The following is a 25,566-nucleotide window of genomic DNA, read 5'->3' as shown; positions in this document are numbered from 1 at the left end:
TTGCATTCAAGAGTGAAAAGCAATGCAACTCTGATCACTCGATCACGGCTACAAAGCTCAGGCTTAATCTGCACATTTTCAAATTTGGCAGAGCTCATACTGAGGTACGGAGTTTGTTAGGAGAGGTGAGGGGTAATGACGGTTGGACTTTAAACTGCATTAAATCACCTCCTTCGGCGCCCAGCCATCCTCCCTCTAGGGAGCCTCTAGGAGTCCTCCCTCCCTTATATACTAAAGTGTACTACACTGCACTATTAACCCTATTATCGTATAGCACAATGAAGGGATTTTTTTCAAAAAAAATCTCTAGGTAGATGCGGTAATATGGGCAGCTTTACCTAGAGCGAGGACGACGTATGAGATGATTTAATGCAGTTTGAAGTCCAGCCATCCTTCCCCCCTCTATGAGCTCTGCCAGTTTGAAAATGTGCAGAAGCCTGAGCTTTGCAGCTGTGATCGAGTGATCACGATTGCAACGCTTTCCAGGCTTGAATGCAGATATTTTTTTTTTAAATGCATATTTTTTTTAATATATATTATTAAATATGCATTTCTTTCATTTTTGCAAAAGGTGAACTTATCCTTTTAAAGATGTATATCTTCAGTAACTCTTTACCCACATACACTTTACAATTAAAAATATAGTAGGAAAGGTGTGCTTTTTTGGGCCCAAGAGAAATCCAGACATTGAGAGTGATTTGATAGATTATAGAATGTATATACAGTGTATGAGGTGAGACAATTTCCTGGAATGGACTGAAAAAAATAAATAAGTTTGCTTCCCTATACAAAAGCTGTGCTTCCCTATACACTTCAGCGTAGTCCCCTTGTGAAGTGACGCACTTTTCTAGACGACTGTGCCACTGGCGAAACATACCTAGAGTTATTTTTCCGGAATGCTGCACAGTATGTATTATTGGTATTTGTATAGCGCTGACAATTTACGCAGTGCTTTACATAGTTATACATTCACATCAGTCCCTGCCCTCAAGGAGCTTACAATCTAAGGTCCCTATCTCGTATACATATAAGGACAATTTAGAAAGGAGCTAATTTACCTTCTGGCATGTCTTTGGAGTGTGGGAAGAAATGGGGAGTACCCGGAGGAAACCCGCGCAAGCACTTGAAGAACATGCAAATTCCTTGCAGATAGTGAGTGACCTGGCCGGCAAGGCTGAAGCGCCAGCCATTACGCCACTGTGCTGCCACTTTCGCGGCACGCTGGATGTCCAGAATGTCATCAAATCTGTCCTTTTTTTTAAGGCATTTAAGCCAAAACTTGCAGGGTGCTAAATCAGGGGAATAAGGTGGTTGGTCAAGTTTTGGAATGGATTTCGGGGCCTGGAACTGTCGAACACTTATCGCATGATCATGTGGAGGAGGATTGTCGTGGTGGAGAATCTACTTATCATGCCAGAGTTCCGGTCTGCATGGACATCTTCCCACGCCTCCTTAAACCCTCTATGCCATTCAAAAACACTTGATTTCTTCATGGAATATTCACCATAAGCTCATTTTAACAGAGCTAAAGTTTCACTCGCTCTTTTGCTCATTTTCACTCATAATTTTGTTAATCCGCTGCACCAGATTCCTCTCACTCATTTTCTGCCAACAGCACAACGCAGACATGTTATTTCTTCTACTACTGCGTAAGGACTGAGTCAACTGGTCGGCGACCCAGGCGCATGCAAGTTAGAACATGCCAGGACACGCTCGAGTGCGAATGATGGTGTGACTCGCCATCATAGTGCTGCGCTCTGGGCATTCCGGGATTTAAATTGTCACACCTTGTATGTTGGAGCAGGGCAGATTATAGAGGAGTACAGCTGTTAATATAATGTACAGCTCTATAAATCAGGACATTGAGGTACATCACAGTTTGCTCCAATATACATTGTGCAGGATGTTATGTAATGCACCCTACCCCATTTATATACTAAGTGTACTACACTGCACTATTAACCCTATTATCGTACAAATCTGGAGCAGCTGTGCATGACAACCAATCAGCTTCTCCCTTTTCATTTTCAAATCTCAACTGAACAAACTGAAGAGAGAAGTTGATTGGTTGCCATGCACAGCTGCTTCAGATTTTCTCTGCTCCAGTTTTGATAAATTCCCCCCAATGTATATACAAGCAAGGAATATTATGTATCATGCAGTACAAAGTACAGTATATCGAAACAGAGCATATTATTAATCATACAGCACAATGGGGGGATTTATACAAAATGGAGCAGATCATGCAGCACAAGGTATACCGGAGCAAGGCAGATTATAGATCATGCAGCACAAGGTATTCCGGAGCAGAGCAGATTATAGATCATGCAGCACAAGGTATACCGGAGCAGGACAGATTATAGATTATACAGTACAGCATTTCTGTAATTCCTGCCTGGTACAAATAAGTGACACGCACTCCTTTACTGATTAAAAAGGAGAGTACATATCCGGCATTTATGACTGAATAGTTACACATAGGTGGAGTGACACATTAAACTCTGGCAAACTAGAATGAAATGTGAATGGTATTGGGTGTGATCTAATTTTCACTGTTGCTTCAGATACTCAGCCAATGTTTTCTCTCAGCTCTCTTCACACCCAGCACAACTTTATGTGCCGCACAACTACACAGAAATGTGGTTTCAGTTTCTAACTGTGTACAAGATTATTATCTCTGTAATGTCCAGAGGACTGCATGACCACACAAAGAGTGCAACATTGAATTAGATGTAGTATAGAACAAATTAGAAATGGAATTTATAGCGGTTACTCCACCCTGCATGTATTTTTAATGTCCAAACAACATCTTTTTTTTGCTCCAAGTATGAAAATATCTAACTCCTAAGCGTCCACCCACCTCAGAACAAAGACTGTTCATACATATATAGCAAAAGGTTTCCCAGTACACTCACCAGCCAGCATGCAAAAAAACTTGTCTCACCGCTGAGGTTAAAAACAGAGGTTTAGATACACGTCTTGTGCAGAAAATGTAAAAAAAGCCGCGCCAAGGCACCTCCGTATAGTGCGGTCCTAACTCTAACCTATGAGAGTCTCCATCTTGGAGCACATGTAGCAAGAGATAAAATTGGGTGCAGGTTTGTCAGGAGGAAGCCCAACCTCCCTTAAAGGCACAGGTACGCACAAGGGACCCCGCACATCACAATGGCAGCTGAGACCCCCCCATGCGTCACTGGACCAAATCAGTCAAGTGTGTATGTATGTATATGTGTGTGTGTGTGTATATATATATATATATACACACATATATACATATACATATACATATACATATACATATACAAACACAAACAGTCAAGCAAAACAAATGTCAAACGCACTCATCAATTTGTTACCAGCTTTACAGCAAGGTGCACATGGAAGGGTTTTAAACAGTTTTTTTTGCATGCTGGCTGGTGAGTGTACTGGGAAACTTTTTGCCGTTACTGTTTAAAGCCCTTCCATGTGCACCTTGCTGTAAAGCTAGTAACAAATTGATGAGTGCGTTTTGCCATTTGTTTTGCTTGACTGTATGTATGTACATACATACATACATACATACATACATACATACATACACGCACACACCTTTTTAATATAAACTGTCCAAGTATTTTTGGTGAATCCTATTAGTATTTAAATTTTATTTTTTTATAATACAAGAAGTAGAATGCTTACAACCGTATTTCCTCTTCCTGAGTTGTAAGCCCACATTGATGCTGCCACTGCGTATTTCAACATACCAAACTGTTCTGCTAATTTGAGCAGAGCTCGATTACGTCATGTTTGGTTGGAACAGTCAATATACAGTATCTTAAAGAGTTAGTCCTGACTGCAAGTCAAATCAGACTTTTTCTTCAAAATGCTACAACTGTGCAAAATGAAGAGCGTGCACTTATTACACGTTACTTACTTTAATTGATTTATTAAATCCAGCATTTCCAAATGTTCAGGTTTTCATCACGGCTGAACCCTGGGCTGGTATAAAAATGACCCTTGTGATAAGCCCCCCTCTGCACTGCAGGGTTTGAATGCTTATTTTGTCTGGGAGATGGTGGAATAAGGTAAATTTGAATTGCTCTATTCCTTGCTCCCCCAGCAGTCAGAGATCTCCTCCACTGTCCAACACTTTCAGCATGTAGGCAGGCCTTCAGTGTCCTCCCATACAATGTCGGATCACTGGCCTGGTCCAGCAGCAAAAAGAACAGCTTTGGGGGGGCTCGTCTTGCAAAGAGGAGGAAGCCTGCGGGAGTGAGGAATAAGGAGCATTTAACCTTTTGCATTGCTGAGGGTCTCCTTGCAATGGTCAAGTTGAACTAAGCTTTCGCAAAAGAGTATTTGGTTTTGTAGAGCACTATAAGTAAATTATAATTTCATTTTTATTGACACTACTGAGCATGCAGGGGACAATACAGCAAACTACATTTGTTTATGCTTCCCACATAACTCCTGTGTTCAACGCATGGGGCCTTACAAATCATCTGGTGAGAGCTAGGACATACAGATTTAGGTCTATGCTGACTCAATATCGTTACTCTCAACAACCTGAACCATTGACATACGTTGGGATGGATCCATGGATTCAAGCTGTGAATGCAGAATTATTTACCATTTCACCTCTCATGCTGCGGCAGAAATTGAGATTTTCAAAGCAAACAAGGTTTTTCCAGCCTTCAGTCATCCAGTTGTGGTCATGCAGTGCCCGCTGTAACCTCATTTTTATGTTCTTGGCTGACAAGAGTGGAATTGGCAATCCTCTTAGACTGTTGTAAATCACCATCTTTAAGGTTTGACTTGTTGGCAGAGATTTTTTTTTTTCCTACCACCATTGTCAAGAGTAGTCGTAGCCTTATGTCAGCTTGACAATGTCTGGCCTTGTTCCTCTTCTTAACAAGGTCTTTTTTCCCCAAGAAAATGCTATTCACTGTATGTTTTCTTTGAATTGCACTTGTTTTTCAGATTCTAAAGCCACCTCCTTTTGGCTATAATACACATTTTTCTTTCAGGACTCAATGCTTGGCTTTGTGTTGACATGCGGACCTAATAAAGTCCAAACAAATAGGTCCTGGTGTCCCATTTGCTGTTGTATGCTTCAATGTTTCTGAACTATGGGATGCTATAATAAATAATGTGGTTGAATCCCAGGGATTCTTTTTGTATTGTTTGCTTGGTAGACTCTCAGACTCTAAATATACATATATTTTACAGACTGTAGGTTTCTTTTACCTAATAAAGTGGCCACTGTCAGGCTTGTAGAGCCATGCAAACATCTATAATCTTTTTTTGAACTAGTTGGGGAAATAAAATGTTTGCACTTGCATGTACATATGTATTTAAAAGATTCCAATTACCGGGTAATGGGTGTTGCGTAAAGTAATCCTTTTGATTACATGTTAATTTAGACTGAGTGACCATTCAACACCAGTGCGCTGTGGCAACGTGCTACATACATGATTTTTGGACCCATGTGGCGGTAGGTAGCCCATTCCCATAAAAAAGGCTGCCCCATTGCAAGGTAAGGTAATACACCGTAGCAGACCAGATGGATGTGATTGGGCCCTGAGACTTCAACTAAAGTTGCTTAAAGTGACATTGAATTCCGAATTTTTTCCCCCCTTCCCAATCCTGCTGTATTGACTTACCTTAAATTATGCCTCTTGATTGTATCATCTTTTTCTTTTCTGTCCTTTTCAACTGTCGCTCCAGGACTGGTGCGGGTCTCCAATCCAGCGCTGACTCCCCTGTCCTCCTTTTCTCTTATGTCCCACAGAGTCTGTGCGGGTGCATGCTGCTCCATAGACTTACCTTGTGTCTCTCCTCGTCTCCCGGCCGAACATCTGAACTGCACATGCACCCACCCGAAACTCTTCAGATGTTCGGGCGGGAGATCGCGGCGAAGACGCAGGTAAATTTAAAACCTTTTTAAAAGGTTTATAAAAAATGTTTTTGCATATATCGGCTGTTTACTTGCACTAGATATATGCAAAAAAGTGAGGGTTTAATAACCCTTTAAACATTTACTTTTATTTATGGAGGACCCTACTGTTTGACAATGTGGTTGTCTCAATTTTAGGAGTAGTCTTTCCTTTGATTTGCATAGGTTTAATGTCTAGTTAGTGTTGCTTCCTGCTGTCACACTATGACTGTTCTGGAAGTATACAAGAGATCAGGTTACTGGAACACATGCACTTGTGTCAAAGCTAGCAGCTGATAGTTTGTCATTTCCAAGAATAGAGGCAATTTGTTTGTAGATTTCATATAGCTCTCCCATCTCTTCTTTCAGCCACACCTCATTCCTGTTTACATTGATATCCTTATAGGTTACATTTGATGATAGAATGAAGCTCCAACTTTGCAAAACACTAGGTTTATGTTTATTGCAAGAATTTTCCCTTCCTTTCTGCTTCTGTCCTAGAAATATTACAAAACTCGGCAAAAGTCACCGGGAGTCTGTTTAAACAGCCCCGATGCTGGCGACGTACACTGTACATCGTCAGTCACGAAGGGGTTAATATAGATTGATGACTTTTTTTAGAATTGGAGGTTATGCATTGAAGTCCTTGCAGAGCTTGTCAATTTTTGTAGCAAACCAACTATAGCTCTGAATGTATCGATGGTATTTCAACTGCCTAACCTATTGCGTTTTGTTTGTAGACGTATACAGTAACAGAGAAATTCAATATTAGAGTCTTCGTTTACCTTTTGTTGTCCAAGTTAAAGTAACGCTAAACTCAGGAGTTAAAGGATCCGGGCTCCGCTGTGCCCAGTGCGAGCCCGGGATCAGCATGTTGCCTGTGTCACGGGATCAGAGGGAGATAGGTACACGAGCTTTAGCAATAATTCTAGGGCCATCAATCACTGATAACACTAAACTGATAAGCTTTTAAAGCGTCGCCTATGGCCAATTTTCGCGGGTGCACGCAATTTTAAAGCTTGACATTTTTGGTGTCTATTTACCCGACGTGACCCCGTCTTTTATATTTTACAAAAAAACTGCGTAATAATAAACAACAATGTAAAAAAATAAGTTTTCTCAAAATTTTCAGTAATTTTTCCTAACTATAGTAAAAAATAAAACCCGCAGTGGTGATTAAATACCACCAAAAGAAAGCTCTATCTGTCCCCACAAAATTGTATAAAATTAATTTCAGTATAGCGTTGTATGAAGAAATAAATGTCAGTCAAAGTACCGCAGCGCTGAATACTGAAAAATGGCCTGGCCAGGAAAGGGGTCTAAACACCTGGTCCTCAAGCGGTTAATGACCTGGATTTTGCTTGGTTTGCCTTCTGTAGTCCACCATATTGCAGAACTCTGACTGGGAGAAGGTAAAGCAGCTCACAGGGCCGTTATGCTGCAATGTTCATAGGCTGACGAGCATTCATTTAGGAAGGGAGAGCAGAGCGACAGACTGATAAACTCATCTGCCTATTGCTTCTCAATCACAGGTAGGGGGCATTGACTAGGCCTAGTGGTATTACATAACTGCAGTGAAAAATCATCAGGTTTCCTGTCCTGATAGGGATGTGCTGTATGGCAGAGCTGGGTAAATCTCAGAAATGCAGGACGAAGATACAAATCATTGGAAGGTAAAACAGCCCTCTTATATGTATTCCATCTATGGTGCCTGGTGTGCATTTCATTTGTTTTGAAAGGCTTTTGGAGTGACATTTCTGCTTTCAAGCTGGCTACATGCTATTGTGAGCGAGTCCTACATAATTACAGATCTAATGATTTCAAAAAAGAAATAACCACAGAGTTTCCAGTTGGTTCCTGGGGTGAGAAGAGTTACATGAAAGGATTACAGAGTTGCTTGGTCTGTACATAAGCCTCTTTCAGTGCCACGCCTTACAGTCTGCATGCCTCTGTTTTAACACATTGCTGATTATATTTGAGGAGTGGAACCTAAATGGGTTGGAGATACTGGCAAGCAAGTCAGATAGATAGTTTCCTGGAGGGAACACCGTGTGACAGCATAACAAGCAACATATCACAGGGATTCTCAGACCTTCTTCTCTTAAGCAGCAGTAACCGCTCAGCTTGTAATCTTCCTGGATACCCTTACGCTGGCCATACACGTGATTGAAAAATTGACTATTGTCTAACAGAGGCTCCAGAGGGGCCATACACTGCTGACACGGCCGAAATTCAAACATTGTATAGTCCGGTGTTTTGTTAGATTTGGGTAAATACCAGCAGCATCCTATGACCACATAGATTATTCTAAAAGTGAACCTGTGCCCAGACCATGCACACCAATGTTTTTTACATATTCTGAACAAACAGTAAAACTTTACAACAAGCTCTCATTCATCTCTGTATCTACAAGCATTGTAGTGAAAAATAATTTTCAGCGTTCACAACACAGGCGTTGGAATCTTAGCATTTTTTGCTAACAGATGCTGGCAGCCTGACAACTTTCTTATGTAAACACCAATAAATGACAGCTTTACAAAAAGCACAGACTTTGCATTGGTGCGAAGTGGCAACATTCCTTTTTTATTTTTTTTTACTTTGCACTGGCGCTCAGTGAAAACATTTTAATGGATGAGCACGGGGCTGCAGGCTGCCTAATTGAGAACCTCCATGCCTTTGCCATTCCCCCTTCTGTCATTCCCCCTTCTGCTAGCATCCCCTTATCTGTCACAGGAGACCTACGCAACCACCTGGCTGTGCTCTACATCCTTGTTCTCCCTTCTGCTTGGGTATGCACAGGAATGTTGTTCCCATTGCATGTGTGCCAGAGACCACACAAGCTGCGAAGGGTGTGAACAGAGACTCAGCGGTTGGTTATCAGGCCAGTAGGGACACTTATTTATTATTGATATTTTATATAGCGCCGACAATTTACGCAGTGCACATTCACATCAGTCCCTGCCCTCAAGGAGCTTACAATCGAAGGTCACTATCTCACACGCATACCTAATTATACAGGGGCCGATACACCTTCCAGCATGTCTTTGAAGTATTTGGAGGACACCCAAGCACGCACAGTGAGTACATGCAAACTCGTTGCTGATAGTGACCTGGCCGAGATTCGAACCAGGGACCCCCAGACACTTGGCTTCAAGTGTACCCGTCAACCTGATATCACTTGGCATTAGCTGCAGAGGGAAAAGTTAGACCACTTTTGGGCAGAAATACAGTAAATCCGCTACATCAGCGGCAGAACCCCTGGGGACCGCTTGCAGAATCTGTGTTCCATGGAACCCCAGTTGAGAAACCCTGCTCTAGAGTTTTTTATTGTGATGTTTGAGGATCCTAGAATAAATCAGTACATTGAAAGCAGCTGGAGAGGTCAGGGCTGGTTTGTTTTAAAGCTAGTTTACTGCCAGTTAAGAAATACATAAATTAGTATATTGATCATGTCTGGGCTATGATCATAGTCTGGGCAGAGGTGCACGTTAAGGATCATCATCATAAATAGAACAAGGAAGTGCTGTGATTATTGCACATAGCAGGTTATCCTGCCCTCCCCACCCCCACCCCTCTCCCATTTACATTATCAAGGCATTTATAGTTGAATACAATTCTGTCATAAGATTTAAAATATTTGGTTTATATCGACCAGGAAACCAAAAACTGAATTCTGAGGTGGTTGGCATGGGTAGAGGATACATATACAGGGATCTTCTGCATGAAACCCCTGCAGTGAGTGAAGTTGCACAGACTAGAAAAGGGTTGCTATGGAACAGCCATTTAAAAAATAAATCATCTTCACTACTGATGAGCCAATCTAGTTTACTTCGCTGGACGTTCCCTGAACCCAGCAGAACATGTATAAACCTACAATATAGCGGTGAACCATTTTAAAGTCTATAGGAGCCAAATGTTTTTTTTCTGGCCTTTTTCAAGTCCAAATAGCAAGATTTCGTTAAAGGGAAAATGTAGCTGTACCAATACAAAATAAAAAAGAATACCATTCAGGTGGGTACCATGTAAGACAACCTGTGCCCATGTTAATGTGGACAAGGGCCCTTTTATCAACATGCTTGGCCTGGTGAATGTAGGTGTCTGCGTTGGTGGGATCCCTTCAGAATCTAGAAGCCCCGTTTAAAATAATGGGGCCCTTTCCAGGTCTGCTTTTTTTTTTTGCCCTGCATAAACAAGTCAATAGCTAAAGTTGGTTACTTGCAAGTGGGAATTTTTTTTATTTTTTTTTTACTGTGTTGATAATGAAATGTCCTTTTTACACTTTGCTTTTTTTGTCATCAATAATCACAGATTCCCTGGCAGATGTCGTCATGTTTTTGGCCTCAGTTTTTATAGCCGAAGTGTTTACAAGATGGCAAACTGTTCTATAGACTGAAAAGGAGATTTTCGCAATCTGTTATAAGAAAGTTCACCTGTAGACCCAGCACAGTTGTCTGTTGACCACACACTTTTCACAATATACAGTGTGGTCAGGGATTACAATTTTGTTTCCCCAGAAATGTATTCACTTTCGTTCTTTCTCATATCTGCCCAGGATGAAACCTTTGACCCATATGGTTTACACTGAGAGCCTGTTTGCAAACCTTTGAGATAAATCAGAAGGACAACTAGGCTTTCATTGTGCAACGAATTTTAATTGCCACATAGAAGTAATGTCCTCGGACAGAGGACAAAAACTGCTTTCACATGACTGCCAAGAATAGCCAAACCAAGACTGGCTTTAGTTTTGTCACTGCCAGTTTATTTTCATCTTGTAAGGCGACTTCAGATTACTTTTATCCTTTTGTCATTTGTGCTCTGGATGGATATTTATTTTGTGTTTTCTGTCTATTAAATGTGAACCCCAGAAAAAAAAGTATTTTAAATAAACTGTAAAAAGTAGCCATTCCTCACGAAGAAGATAATTAACCTTTCACACGTGCAGTGTTTGCACCAAGCCCTGCTCCTGTCAATCGGATTATGTTGAATATAAAAACTTTCAGTGTTGGCACAACTAATTCCAGGCCTTAAAGTATATGTAAACCCAGTCACTAACATCTGTACGTTTGTACATCATAAAAGAACTATAGTCAACTTTTTGGGGGGATTTAGTTCACTTTTGGGTACATTTAGTAGTGTACTCCTGTGACCGAAAGTCAGCATATAGCTTGCTATATTCTGACAGCGCAAAGCCGCACTGCAGTTGGGAAGGATCCCGACAATATTGTTAGGATCCACCCCATTGCCTGATTGACACCTGCCTATAGTGCTAGAGCCTGCTGTGCCCGCCCCTTCCCTTGTCTGTTCCTCCAATGAGTGGTAGAGGAGCAGAGAGGAGAGGTGGGAATCCCTGCAGGGAGTGATGACTGACAGCACCGCTCTCTGCAGTGATAATACATGAGCTGAGCCATCATCGGTTTGTAAAACCGGCATGTGACAGATGCAGTGTCACACACCAGCTCAAACTATTGGCTGGAGTATATTTTTCTCTCCCAATATTTCTGCTTTAACAGAATTTCAAAACTAATTTTTAATACTTGTAGCTGTTTATTAAAACAGTGATCCTGCAATTAAGTGCCTTGCTCAAGCACTTCCTGTTGGGTGACAACATTCTGTCCCTGTCTCCCTATTGTGCTCCTGCATTGTCACCCTATTTTACTTCTTATGGTGGCTACAAGTGTCCATTGCAACACTCATTGGATAGACGTGGTCCACTGTTGTCACCATCAGGAAATTCTGTCAGAAAAATGCCATGCACCTCTCACTGCAGTGCATGTATGTAGACAGGAAAGCATCAGGAGATCAGCAGCGCTGAGATTCCGTAGAGGTGATTTTTTTTTTTTTTTAATGACACACGGGGATTTATCAAAACTGTAGCAGACACAATCTGGAGCAAATTTGCATTGTAACCAATCAGCTTCTATGGCAAGACGAGCATCGATGAGAACATGAGATACTACTGTACGAGATGTCTTGGGCCAATCTTCAATCTAAGCCTATGAGCGCCCAGTAGAGCTAATTGTGGGGATAGAGCATGTTGAACTTGGGTGATGACAGTTTTGAGGATGGAGATTGCATCCCAAAATGACTGGAGTGAGGAACATGACCACCAAATGTGAGGTAGTGAGCCCACCAAGCCGCATTCCCGCCAATAGAGAGGAAGAAGGGAAAGCTCCTGCCAACCTCTGGGGTGTAAAGTACCATTTGTGGAGCAACCAATCGGCTTCTATCTCTCATTTTACAATTCCAACTGAGCAAACTGAAGAGAGATGCTGATTGGGTGCCATGGGCAACTGCTACAGTTTTGATAAATTTCCTCCACAGTGCTTTAGCACACTAAATCTGGTCATATGCTGGTAGATTTTCATATTAAATATTCTGATGAGATTTTTCGTATGGGCATACATAATGCCATCAGAGATTTGACAAATACCGTTTGAAAATGTGGTTTTAAAATTGTTTTGGAAATGAATGGAACTTCTTGAACAAAAACCATATTCACTCTTAGAATTTAGTTTAAGAAAAATTTTCCATCCTACTTCTTTAATTCTCTTTCCCCCGTCACTACGGTCCAAAACAATTGCTGATTTCACCAGACTATTAAGTAATTGAACTAAGTTTCAGAAAACTTTTTTTTTTCTTTCAAACGATATCTTGCAGATGTATTGCCAGCAGAAATGTCATTCGGTTAGTGTTTATACAGAATCACCCTCGGCTTATATTCGGGTCAATACTTTTTCCCAGTTTTTTTTGCTAAAATTAGGTACCTCGGCTTATATTCGGGACGGCTTATACTCGAGTATATACGGTAGGTTAACAGATCTGTGAAAAAGAAAAGCAGATGTAAAGTTTTATAATGCTGTTTAACAGAATAAACAGGAGGCACGGGATTTGATTCCAGAGCAAATCACATAAAATATGCTTTTTTTTGGTGTGACTTGTTTGTCTCAATAAAATGCAGTGTATTCTGCAGTCTCCCCACCCAATACCCTGTGAGTGTTGATTTTCACAGGAGATATTACTAGCAGGATATGAGCCTAATTATTGATAATCACTAAAAACTGTGTAAAGAGCAACACTAGATAATAAAACTCTTTTATAAATCTAAAATCTCTGGCCAGAATTCAAATTGTGTTCCGAGAATATTTTTGTTTGTGCACTTACAGCCGCTCTAACAGATTTTAACCTTCAAAATAAGGCATTCCACAGCTCAAAGTAAAACAAATTCACCTTACTTGGAAAAAATAACTCTAGTGTGCTTTAAGTAACCACATATTTTTTTGTTCCTGTAATAGTGACCCTGTTGGGTTCTTTAAAGACGCAGCTAAAAGTTTGCTGCTCACCTGTTTGGTGTCCCTTTTCTCCTACCTCCCCCTCCATTCCAGCGCTACAGTCTCTGCTAGTCTCTTCAGCATTTCACACTTATCTGGGGACACTTATCTGTAAAAAATAAGTAAAGGGAACTGGACTTGCTGTATTTTTCTTGAAGACGTTCCACTGGTCATCCAACCAGCTTTCTCAATTCAGAATGACTTGTACAAAAATTATCTGGGAATAAATATGGTGAATGTTGCTCCAATCCACATAATCTGTTAGTCGCAACCAGGTGTTGATTGCATCTGCATAATTGGAGCTAGGAGGTGTTAAAGGAGAACTATGAGATGAGTGAAAATCACTCAGCCTCATAATCTGAGCCGACCTGTGACAATAAAACTGTCACAGGTCGGCTCGGTAGATCGGGAAGTGAGCGAACACATACCAGCACTCGCTCACTTCTCGATCTATCCGTGCAGAGAGCCGTGACTGTCACTCACAGCTCCCCGCATGGATTCTCCCCTTTCCGATCATCCAGCGCTGACTGGCGGAGGGGGAAGGGCGGGTACAGCTGGCTCTGCCTCTAGATAGGCAAAACCAACTGTCACGCAGCTGGGTGGATCCAGACAGAATTGTCGGGATCCATTCCGGCTGCGGCATCTCAGTACAGCTCGCGGTATACTGAGCTTAGGGTGACGGGAGGACGCTAGTTTGTGTCCTCTCGTTACCCTTAGGAGAACTATGGGGAAAAGCCCTAACCCCATAGTTCTCCTTTTAATAACCTGCCCAGAGAGAGGTGTTAAAACAGCATTTGTATGTGGCAGACATCACTAAAGCTGGCTATGCACTGTACAAATTTTGGCCGGTTCATCAAGAATCGTCAGATTCACACAGTGGGTGCCCCTGTTGGCACTACCTTAGTTTCACAAGACTTCTGATATACTTGTTGCATGGGTTTTATCCCTGCCGTCATGGACTATTACCACTGGCTAAAGTATAACTCCGGGCAATTAAATCTTAATCTTTGCAGTGGAACTGCCCTTGCACTGTAAAAGTTAGACCAGTAAAATAAGAGTTGCACTCGACCCAAACCGTGATCCTGGCTGGCTCCTAGACTGGTCCCTTGAGCCTGTCGCCTACTCCGCTCCAACGATGAAGTGTCCCTCAGCATCCTCACATCCAATACACTGCATAGAACATGATGACTTACTGGACCTTAGACCACTGGAGAGGAGGGTGAGCAAGGTTGGAGAGACTAGTCTAGGAGCAAGCCATGGTTGCGGTTCTGGTCAGTATAACTGTTATTTTAGCTCCCTATGCAAAATTAGCAGTGTGGGAGTAGCCCCAGGTTAAGATTTTATTTGGATGGTGTTCTTCCATAAACCACCAATCCTCATTTTACAAATATTGATGATCAGATGACACAAAATTCTGATTGGCAATGTGCATTGGGGTCCATAAATAGAATGTAATGTCCAACCAAGTATACCTTACTTGCTCATGATATATCTAAAATGTGTTCAACTGGGGATTGCGTGTTCCTAAGCATTTGTATTCCTATACGCAAGCAGTTTAATATTGGACTTGTGCTGCTGTTACTTTTTAGGTAGAAATAAAGATGCCTGATGTTGGGAAAAAAATAGAGTAAGTTGTTGTTAAGGATGTATTATAAAAATGAAGAGTATAGTAGATGGTCTTTGGCTATGGTGTCCAAAATAAATATAAAAGACCATTGACTGCAGGGCTGGGCCCGGCATAGGCAGCCACCTCTGGTGCGCTTTGTAATTTTTCTAATGTTCCTTCTGTCTGCAATACAGTAAGAAGGTTGTGCATACAGTGTACTCCTTGTCAAGAGGTTGGCAGCGAGAGACCCGGTACTGACTGCCTGGCTGCTGCTGATTGCCGACCACTGGGAATGGAGGTTGTCTCGGCAAACAGTATTTTCATCCGTGGCTCTGGCACCTGTCTTTAAAGGAGAACTATGGGGTCAGTGTTTTTCCCCATAGTTCTCCTTAGGGTAACGGGAGGACACAAACTAGCGTCCTCCCGTCACCCTAAGCTCAGTATACCGTGAGCTACAGCTCGCGGTATACTGAGACGCCGGAGCGGATCCCGACGTAGATGAAGGGATCCGCCCAGCTGCGTGAGTGACAGCTGGCTCTGCCTATCTAGAGACAGAGCCAGCTGTACCCGCTCCCCCGTCCGTTCCGCCAGTCAGCGCTGGCAGATCGGAGCGGGGAGAGGGGAATCCAGCCCCTCCCCCTGTCATGGCAGAGAGCCGTGACAGGATCGAGAGGTGAGCGAACCCGGTATGTGTTCGCTCACCTCCCGATCTACTGAGCCGACCTGTGCCAGTCTCATTGTCACAGGTCGGCTAGAACTATGAGGTGAGTGGAAATCACTCATCTCATAGTTCTCCTTTAATGAGAGACAACTACTGTAAATGTCCGCTCTGCACATCCAGCGGACAGACGTAGAGTAAGAAGACCTTTTTGTAAATGTACATAACTACAGTTTTCAGCCTTCTTACAATGATGCAGTTGTATGTTTGATGGCAGATTCACTAAGGATAAACTATGTGAATTAGGAAGACGTTCCAGTGTGGGTTGAGAGATTGGCAGTATGTGGCACTTTGACAAATTAGCGTTTAGAGCCAAATGGATGTTCCACCACTGAATGTAAAATGCGATAAACAGCTCATTAACAGTTATTGTAAACTATGGGAAATACAAAAATCTAAGCTGTTGCTGTCAAACACAAGTGTTCTCATTTTCAATCAGAAAACCGGATATACCTGAAAAGTTTCCATAGTAACCAATTTTGCAGTATTGTTATTGCCTTTGGCAGAACAATTACAGCTACCATCAAGTTAACTTGGTAAATGCCCATAAACTATTAGCCTTATTTATCATTGGTCTTGGTAAGATCTGTTCTATGTTGCATTCCTTCCAAAACACCAGATTTAAGGTGCCCATACTCCTTACAACCATCACACGACGTTCGTTGTGTGATGGTTGTAAGGTAATTAAAATCTCGTACGATCTGCCCATCTTGGACAGGCAGATCGTACTTGCGATCATCACAAACCCTCCCCGCTGAGGGGAGGGGTTCCGATGATTCCAATGCTGAGCGGGCAGTGTGCGCTTACATGCCTGTTCGTCGGCATTTACACCACTAACCCGCCGAAAAACTTACGATTTTCAGCAGGTTTTCCAGCGTGCTTGGAAGACAAAAGATGTGCGGCCGTACAATAGAAACGGTCGCACGCTGCCGATTATCGTACGATCGCGGGATCACCTGCGATTATCGTACGATTATCGGCAGGTGTATGGGCACCTTTAGACTTGCTTTCTACAGCTGTTACTGATCGTTGCAGAACTGATTTGAAGGCTGTGGAGCAAAACCTATTGTGCGAATCATAGCCTTACTTATCAATAACGGGTACCTTCAGTGCCTGATTTTTATTATTGGCTCATCATTGTAATGGGTGCAAGTGGTTGTAGGGAGCTAGGCTACAGCTCTATACTAGAAAGCATGTTTTTCCATACTTGATCCTTGATACTTGAGTTTTAGGGGGCATAGGGTTGCTGTACATGGGATCATATAAGGCATGCAGGTACTTGGAAGTGCCTCTTATTCATATGCATAGGGCTGCCATATTATATCTTCTGCAAATACCTGATGAGAGTAAACCTGTAGAGTAGACCTCAAAGTAAACCTGTATTTTCCTTCCCCGTTGGAGGGTGCGATTTAAGTTGGACAAGGAACCTGATCAGCGTGCACTGGGCCTTAATCTGTTACCAATGGAAGTAATCTGGTTTTGTCTTCCTTTTAAAATTACATTACCAAGATCTGAAAAGGACGTTCAGGCAGAAAGTGAATGGAGTGAGGATGTGTTTTCAGCATTGAATAAATGCTGTGCTTTTGTCACCCTTTTTGCTCAGGAGGTCATGCAGGCTGCACCTTCTGACATGGAACAAACTGGGAATGCTGTGTGTGCTCATATTATTTCCTGTCTGTAAACAGAGTGATTTGTCAGCACATTTTGACTTCTCCAAAGCACACACTCTGAGACAGAAACCCTATCATGTTGACATTACACCGTATTGTACAATATGCTTTGTAAACTGGTAGTTGCAGCAATTCTGTGATATAAACCTACCCTCTCAACCTGTGTCCTTCAAGAGCCTACACTTAAAGCGGACCTTTTACCCATATCTTTACAATAACAACAAACACACCTTTTTAGAAATGTTTACTGATGACTATCTACAAACGCATACATCTAGATAACTGCAGGCTTTGTATTCGTTGCATACCTTATTTCTCTTTTCCCCTGTCTTCTGACAGTGGCCATGTTAACTAAGGGCAGGTTACTAGCTCTCCCTTTTACTTGTGACATGTGACCATACACATCTCAAGGGAGGAAAATGCCTTTCCCTGAGATCTCATGAGATTACAGATGAGATTTCCCAGCAATGCTCTGCTGATACAACCTTCCCAGAGTGCAACACTTTGGCACATTACATAATTTGTGCCAGAACTGGACCAGGAAGTAGATTAACTCGATTTGTAAGTAAATAAAAAAACAAGTTTGTTTAATGAATGTTAGATGATTTTAAATCGGCATGCAGAGCTGTATGCAGATGTGATTTTAGTGAAAGGGGGTAAAGGGTCACTTTAAGCTTTAGCATTGTTCCTCCACAATACATGTCCTCAGTACGGCCTTCAAAAAGTCAGCTATTCACAATTCCCAGTATTGTCAGTATTTGCAAACTATGGCACACCCCTCATGTGGCAGCTCTAGCACTTTTTCATGAAGAACTCTAGGAATATGTAATCTACGGTTTCCTCTGTGGTTAGTGTAATGCGCATCCTTTACTCGAATATAGCACTGCCTGTCAGTGGTACACCTGCCATTACAGGGACTTAGCTAGCTGTAAACGTTTTGGTTGCTATTTGTAAATTACATCCAGCTACTATATGCACATTCATATGTGGCTCTTAAATTACCAATATGAGCTCTACCATATGTATATATTGGTAAATTGCTTCATATGCTTGTAGTATAGGTATAGTTTAGCTGCTAACCAATAGGTTTATATATTTGCAAGGATTTTACAAACCTTTCTACTGGTTTCTGTATAGGAAGTATTACAAACACGTGGTTTTTTTTTTTATGCCTTGCTGATCGTGTTTAAAATGAAGTTCTACAGGCAGAATGAGATTGTCCAGTCCTATATTTGGAATAGAACTACATAGCCTGTAATAATTTTACTAGTTGAGCCGCCTCACACTCCTTTTTCTTTCCACAAATTGTCAAACAGGCTAGTCGAACACCCTACATGGCTGATTTGTTCAGCACAGGAAAGAAGCGGAGACTTCTCCAGAGACCTGGATGCAGAGTGACCATTTATATCCAACCTGTGATTCAAGGAGAGTGTGTTATTTGCAAAGTTGAGAAACCACTTTAAGAAAAGAACAATAGTGAGCACTTAGATTAGATAAGTGTGCTGTGTCAACCACATATATTTTTCTTCAGCCTGAGAAATGAAAAGGTGATTTAGGCACGCAAACCTTCGTTTCATTAAAAGTGATGTAACATAATGCTACACAAAGCCATTTAGTAATTTTGATAGATTAAAAAATACCTTTCTATTTCAGCCTTCAACCAGCTATAATGTCCTCTGACAAAAATATAGAAACAATTATCCTTGTAGTCGTGGTAACAATACTTAGCCAGTAGATATGATTTTCCAGAATTCTCATTGACCTACTCTTGTAGGTGGTCCATTGCTCATTGTAGAAATTAGAGCTTATAGTCAAATTTGAAATAATAAATTTAATAAAAATCAGAGATTTAAATCTTTTGTGGAACTGTGTAGGGCGGTAAAACAAAAGTCGATACTAACTTCATTTTTATACTTTCTCTTCCGTTCATTGAAGGACACATGGAACAGATCATAGATCATGTACCGTAGGGGGCGATATACCCTACGGTACATGGTCTACGATTTGTTCCCTATGTCCTTCAATGAACGGAGTGTAACCAATCGGTGAGTAAATGAAGGCTGTGCTAAGCCATGCACAATATAGACAAGATGCTGCAGGGTTTCAGCCAAAATAGTGGTGTGACATGAAAGGTGGAATTAACCCCTTAAAGTGCCCAGACAATTGTGCGGCTTATTATGCCATTTGCTGCCATCTTGGGCAACGCAAAGCGTTGTTGACTTTCTTCTAAACTATTACTAGACAGAACATCAACAATTTCAGCATATTGCTGTCCACAGTACGACCTTATTACATATGTTTTGTTCTGATCATTTGAAATAATTGCGTCGTCATCTGTGTGTTCATGAAACCTCTTTCCCATAAAGCAGTCTACTTTTTCTGGACCTGTATAGACTTCTATGGTTTCCTGTAGAGGAACACATTCCTCCACTGCAGGTAAACCTACTAGATAAAATGAAGTGAGTAGAGGTAGCTCATACTACTGCATTGCAATACAGTGGTTGTGTTTTTGTTTTCTTCCTTTTTCTGGTACATTGTAATGCAGAAAAAGACATAATTTATGTCTATACATGTTAACCTCCCTAGCGGTAATCCCGAGTGTGGCTCGGGGTTAATTTCCAGTACCAAAAGCGGTAACCCCTAGCCAGACTCTGGATTACACTGTAGCGTCGCTTACCTTGTCCCTACGATCCCCGCTTCGGCCGATGCCGGCATCCGTCTTCCAGGTTCCTTCCCTTGCGAGTGCCCACGTCGCAGGGGGGCGGAACTGGCAGGAACTTCAAAAGTAAAAAATAAAATAGATAATAAATACTGAGATAAATCGGACCGCCAGGGAGGTTAATGTACCCAACACAGAAATAACCGCAGTAATGTTTTGTAAAAAGGGGAAAATACAGATAATGCTCTAGCACAAGTTAAAGTATTACACCATGCTGCGGCCTGTGCATCTAAAATCTATCCTCAACCTGCAAGCAGGAGTTTGAACAGGTGCTGAAAGTAAACCTTTCACTACCCCAAAGTAGTCCAACCAATGAAAGGAAGGGAAGGTACCACTGGGTGCTGGAAAGTGCCCTTCATATCATGATGCCCTATGAGGCCCTGAAGCCCAGTTGCCTACAGCAAGTACATTTCAACTTCAACAAGTCAATGCTCAGGCACAGCCCTTTTGCTTTCCATAATGCAAGGAGGGGCCTTGGCAGTGTATTAGAGGAATGTTCCACATTGCATAGTGAGTGAGGAGAATGAGTTTCAGTGCTGACATTTCTCAAAGCTTGAATTTGCATATTGTAGGGGCTCCCAGTGTAGCCAGCAGTAAGGCTGCATTCACACTTAAGCGACACCTCACATTGTGCATTTTCTATTGAGTCTGTAGGGACAAAACGCGCTGAAATCTGCCCCTGATTAGCTCATGTACTAGTTTGCGTGACGGGCGTTTTTCTGCTTGCGACAAAACACAAAGGAACGGGCCACAGAAAAGAATGGAATTCCTGGGGTTGAACGCTCTGTCACGCTAAATCAGCTGCAAAAATACTCCTAGGTGTGAACGGGTCCTAACAGTTGAGGTGATGAAAAGGCAGCAATTCACACCTCCAGTCAAAGGTCATTTTCATATGTTTTCTTATAAGGGTTAAACATTCCAATCCTATTTGTGGGTAACATACATTTAGTGTAGGTGCACCTACTATTCAGGGGAAATGCCAGTATCTTTTATCTACATTTGTCTGTGATCACTTGACACATTGTACACATTCATGTGCAGTTCATTTTCCCCCGTTATCAGTTGGCATGTGTTGTGAATTGCATGCGTGTAGTTCTGGTAATGACTGATTACATAAACTGCAATGTCTTGACTGTTCCTGTTTTTTTTTTTCTTTTGCTAAAAATGTTCAGAGGCAGTAATAACGTGTGAGCATGTAGCATTGTAAATTCTAGGCCTTCAGTTCAGAGATGTCAGTAAATGAGATACTGTACAGAGGATGTAATTAGATTTCCTAATCATGATGACATTGTCTGAAAGGCTCTTTTCTTTCTCTGACATGCAGCAAGGACATATGGGCGAAGGAGAGGTAATATTTCTGCTTTTCCATTTTTAAACACTCTTTCTAATGTCAGTGATGATCACCAGATCGGTTTCCAAAGCTGTCATTTTCTAAAGCTATATTTACCAGCTAAATGATGCGTGCCATTTTCTGTTGTTCTGTTGACTGTCCCAGCTGAGAAATACAAAGATCGCTGTGTGGTGGCGAAAAATAACGACTTCCCAGTGTTTGATTAAGTCATAAACCTGACATTACATTAGGCTATGTCACAAGTAAACCATATGTTTAGAATGAATTGGGTTGTTCACAGTATTTCCATAAACCCAATGTGTGTGGGCTTGTTCATAACTGTGCCACATTGTCTTAAGCTTCCTCTGATATGATGGTTCAGCCCATCTGACAAGTGAATGGCTTGATCTAGCTTTGCGGTACAGATCCCACCCACTCTAAAAATTGTGAAGTACACAATTACTTTCAGTAGATGTAAGTTCTATCTGGGTGACATTTTGTTTTCTAAGGCACTTTGCATCATAAACAATTGCCATATTTTCTTTCCTAAAAATGCTGTTTTCACCTTTTTTCTTTTTTGTATCTCTGTGTTACTGAGCTTCTTTGCAGTGACTTAGGCTCCATTCACACCTATATTTTAGGTACCATTATGGCACATTTACACCACATCCAGATCATCACTAAACCAGACCAGATTGTTTCCGGACCCAAAATGCATCCTAATGTATCTCTATGCTATTTCTTGCCTCTGTTCACACCATCGCAATCCGTTCCAGACCAGAACAATACTGCAGGTCTCATTTTGTCTGGTCTGGAATGCACTGGAACTGCGGGCAGGTTCATACCATTTTTTTGGGACCAGATCTGGTAGTAAAATGGTGTGAACCTGCTGTTAGGGATTCCTGCTTCAGGAACTTGCAGAGTGATTGTTTCCTGTGTGCCGGCGTTCAAATGCAGCGGCTGTCACCCGATCATTAACTTGAATGGGTGACAGATGCTGCTTGTAAATGGCAGATTAGGGATTCCTGCTGCGGAAAATCACAAGTTCCTGATGCAGGAATCCTTAATCACTCCTAAAATATAGGGTGTGAATGGAGCCTTACTGTCTACATGCACTAGTTCCAGGTGCAGCTGCATGTCATGGGTGGACTGACTGCATAATTTTGTAGGCCATGGTCACATATAGTCTGCACCAGGGGCACAAATGACAGGGTGACAATGTAAAAACATAGTTGGGACACAGGAACAGAGCACTGTTACCCTACAACAGAAAGGGCTTGAACAAGGATCCTCATGGACAGAGAACCTGGTATTTATTGTTTATAAATGCTGCAGATTTAAAGGACTGGATAACTTTTAACATTAACATTTCAAAGATATGACATTTTAATTATTGAGTTTACATCTACTTTAAAGGAGAACTATGGGGTTAGTGCTTTTCCCCATAGTTCTCCCTAAGGTAATGGGAGGACACAAACTAGCGTCCTCCCGTCACCCTAAGCTCAGTATACCGCGAGCTACAGCTCGCGGTATACTGAGACGCTGAAGCGGATCCCGACAATTGTCTGGATCCGCCCAGCTGCCTGAGTGACAGCTGGCTCTGCCTATCTAGAGGCAGAGCCAGCTGTACCCTCCCCCGTCCGTTCCGCCAGTCAGCGCTGGAGGATCGGAGGGGGGAATCCAGCCCCTCCCCTGTCACGGCGGAGAGCCGTGACAGGATCGAGAAGTGAGCAAACGCCGGTATGTGTTCACTCCCTTCCCGATCTACTGAGCCGACCAGTGACAGTCTCATTGTCACAGGTCGGCTAGAACTATGAGGTGAGTGAAAAGCACTCACCTCATAGTTCTCCTTTTAAAGCTAAAGATTAATCTGCTTATATTTTCGCTTTCAATAAAACCTTTTTGTTTCTATCACATACTTTATTTTAGACCAAGTGATGACATCACTGGTCTATGCAATGCAGATAGAATATGGCTAGTGGAAGGGGCCAGCAGGGTGCTGTACATGACTTGCTGAAAACATCACAGCACCCTGCCTCAGTTCTTTATTCAAGAGCCCTTAGTCCTAATGCTAGCAGTGGGCTGGTTCTTAACAGGAGTTATTCAAATATCGAAAAGACTTGATGGGTGGATGTCAGTCTGGAGGAGTGGGCGTTCTTAGGCATTTGCCCACATGTGATTCTGAGCCTAAATGATTGAAAGAACTGAAATCCAATTAATGAAAGGGCAGGAAAGGGATAGGCAGGTGGTAAGGGATTGGCTAAATGATGCTGAATGTCACCCAGTTGGGAAATGAGCCAGGCTCTCTGACTTTCTGCAGCTGTAATGCACACTGTGAGAAGCTGACAGTGTGCATTAAAATCAGTGTAAGCAATTTTAGTACAGGAAAGGAGACTGTACAAGTGTGCAAGACTGAAGGTAAGGCTGGCGTACAGCTTTTAAACACAAGAGGGCAGATTTATCAAGACTTTACAAGACAGTCTGGAACAGTTGCCCCTAGTAACCAATCAGTTTCTCTCTTCAATTTATTTAGTTGAGCTTTAAAAATGAAAGATAGAAGCTGATTCTGCTCCGGATTCTGTCTGCTCCAGTTTTGATAAATTCCCCTCAAGCCAAGATATGCAAGTCAAGTGAAGATATTCAATTCCTTATGTCCCGTCCATGGCATAGGTAATCGCTTTGATGGGCAAAATGCAGATTGTCCAGTCATACTTACAATTGAGCCTTATTTCAGCTCTTCAGACATCTATAACCGAACAAAGGAAAAGCAAGTAGTATAAATCCTCAATCCAAGCAATGATGGCTGATTGGGTAGCTCTGTTGCCAGTCAGCTTGCTGGTGCATGTTCATGCTTTAACGTGTGTTGAATATGTTTACACATGTTTTAACACACCTGCACTTTTTTTTGCAACACTTGCACAATACAAGCACACACATCGTTCACGTATGTGCCTTGCGGTAAGCTGAAGCACAGATCTGTTGTGTAAAGGGGTGAGGGAGGCAGGTGAAACGGAGCCTCACCTGCCATTATGGAAGAAAAAAAACTAGGCTTCCAATCTGAAGCTGACAGCTTTTTCTCCTTTTTATGTAACCTTTATGCCTTTTTATGTAACCTGTCATAGATGGAGTGCCGCCTGTTAATCACTAGCAGCGCTTCATCTGGCTTTTCACAGCTTCCCTGCTGCTGTGTGTAATCTAACACAGTGAGGTTTGAGTTACAATATGCCTCTGACTTGGAATCAGAGGCTTGAGCTCTGTGGATGGTTTGGACCAATCAAAAAAAGAAAACCCTGACGGCATCTATCTGGATTCCTCATCCGTGACGAGCAAGTGTGGGACAGGGGAGCTTCTTCCTGTCTCCTCCTTTCCTGTTCCCCCACCCCACAGGCAGAGCGGTTTCCCCTCCTACCTTACAGGCTGTGAGTCACAGCGCCGGGGACCACTCTGCCAGAAGGGGAGGTAGTAGGTCTCCCTTGCCATTGACCTCACCACACCTCCCTGAATGAGGTTCCATTCCAAGTAAACGGCACTGCATGATGGTTTCTTGCGATAACATGCAATAAAACACACTTTTTATTGTGCATTACTTGAACACAAAGGTGTGACTCTGACCTTCCATAAAAATCCCTATTTTGCACAGCTAAGACCAAGCCCTAATAGTTGTAAGGCAGTATGAGGGGTGTTTAACCCCTTCATGACTGAGGCCTTTTTTTCTTCATTTTTTTGCACCCATATTATATTCCAAATCTTTAGGCGTGAAAATTACTTAAAACCCCCCAACATTATATAGTTTCTGAAAGCCAAGACCCTATAGAATAAAATGGTGGCAGTTGCACATTTTTATGTTGCACGATATTAGTGCAACTCCTTATCAAACCCCCAAATCTAGTGGAAAATGTACTTAAATGCCCCAAAACACAATAAGATATCGATTATTTTAAAGTAAAATATAAAAGATGAGATTATAACATCAACAAACTTCAGTACCCAAAAAAGTCCATAGACGACGCTTTAAAAGCTCCCACAGGTCATCGATTTAGAGATACCCAAAAATACTGGCCCTAGAATTTTTGCTCTCGCTCCGGCATGCGCCGCGATACCCAACATGTGTAGCGCATTTGTCATTTTCATACATAGGTGCACCCGACTTGTGTTTTATAGGGCGACACCGGGGGACTTTACATTTAAAAAAAAAAATATTTTTAGATTTATTTTATTTAATTTGTTTTTTTTTTTACCTTAATTGCTATCACATAGGTGGGCTATAGATATATATATATA

General features: G+C 41.9%; 1 protein-coding gene and 1 long non-coding RNA gene across 3 annotated transcripts in view; one reads left to right on the top strand and one right to left on the bottom strand.

The window, feature by feature from the left end:
- CPEB4 (cytoplasmic polyadenylation element binding protein 4) overlaps nucleotides 1–25,566 on the top strand; it is an 80,590-nt gene that overhangs the window by 27,271 nt on the left and 27,753 nt on the right. The window contains exon 4 of one of the 2 annotated variants that reach the window (XM_018573287.1): nucleotides 21,280–21,303. The exons of the other annotated variant lie outside the window; for it this stretch is intronic. Coding sequence (XP_018428789.1) covers nucleotides 21,280–21,303 — 24 coding nt within the window. The remainder of the gene's footprint in view (nucleotides 1–21,279; nucleotides 21,304–25,566) is intronic. 2 annotated transcript variants of the gene reach the window in all.
- LOC108801361 lies at nucleotides 908–13,675 on the bottom strand. The gene is made up of 3 exons (XR_001942145.1): nucleotides 13,665–13,675; nucleotides 10,956–10,962; nucleotides 908–1,049 (listed from the first exon to the last, which is right to left on the bottom strand). It is a non-coding gene; the product is annotated as an uncharacterized LOC108801361 (long non-coding RNA).

This window comes from Nanorana parkeri, unplaced genomic scaffold (assembly GCF_000935625.1).
Source record: "Nanorana parkeri isolate BGI_ZX_2015 unplaced genomic scaffold, ASM93562v1 scaffold2318, whole genome shotgun sequence".
In the NCBI taxonomy this organism is placed as follows: Eukaryota; Metazoa; Chordata; class Amphibia; order Anura; family Dicroglossidae; genus Nanorana; species Nanorana parkeri.
Note: the sequence above shows the minus strand (reverse complement) of the source record. Positions and strands in the feature narration are given on the sequence as shown.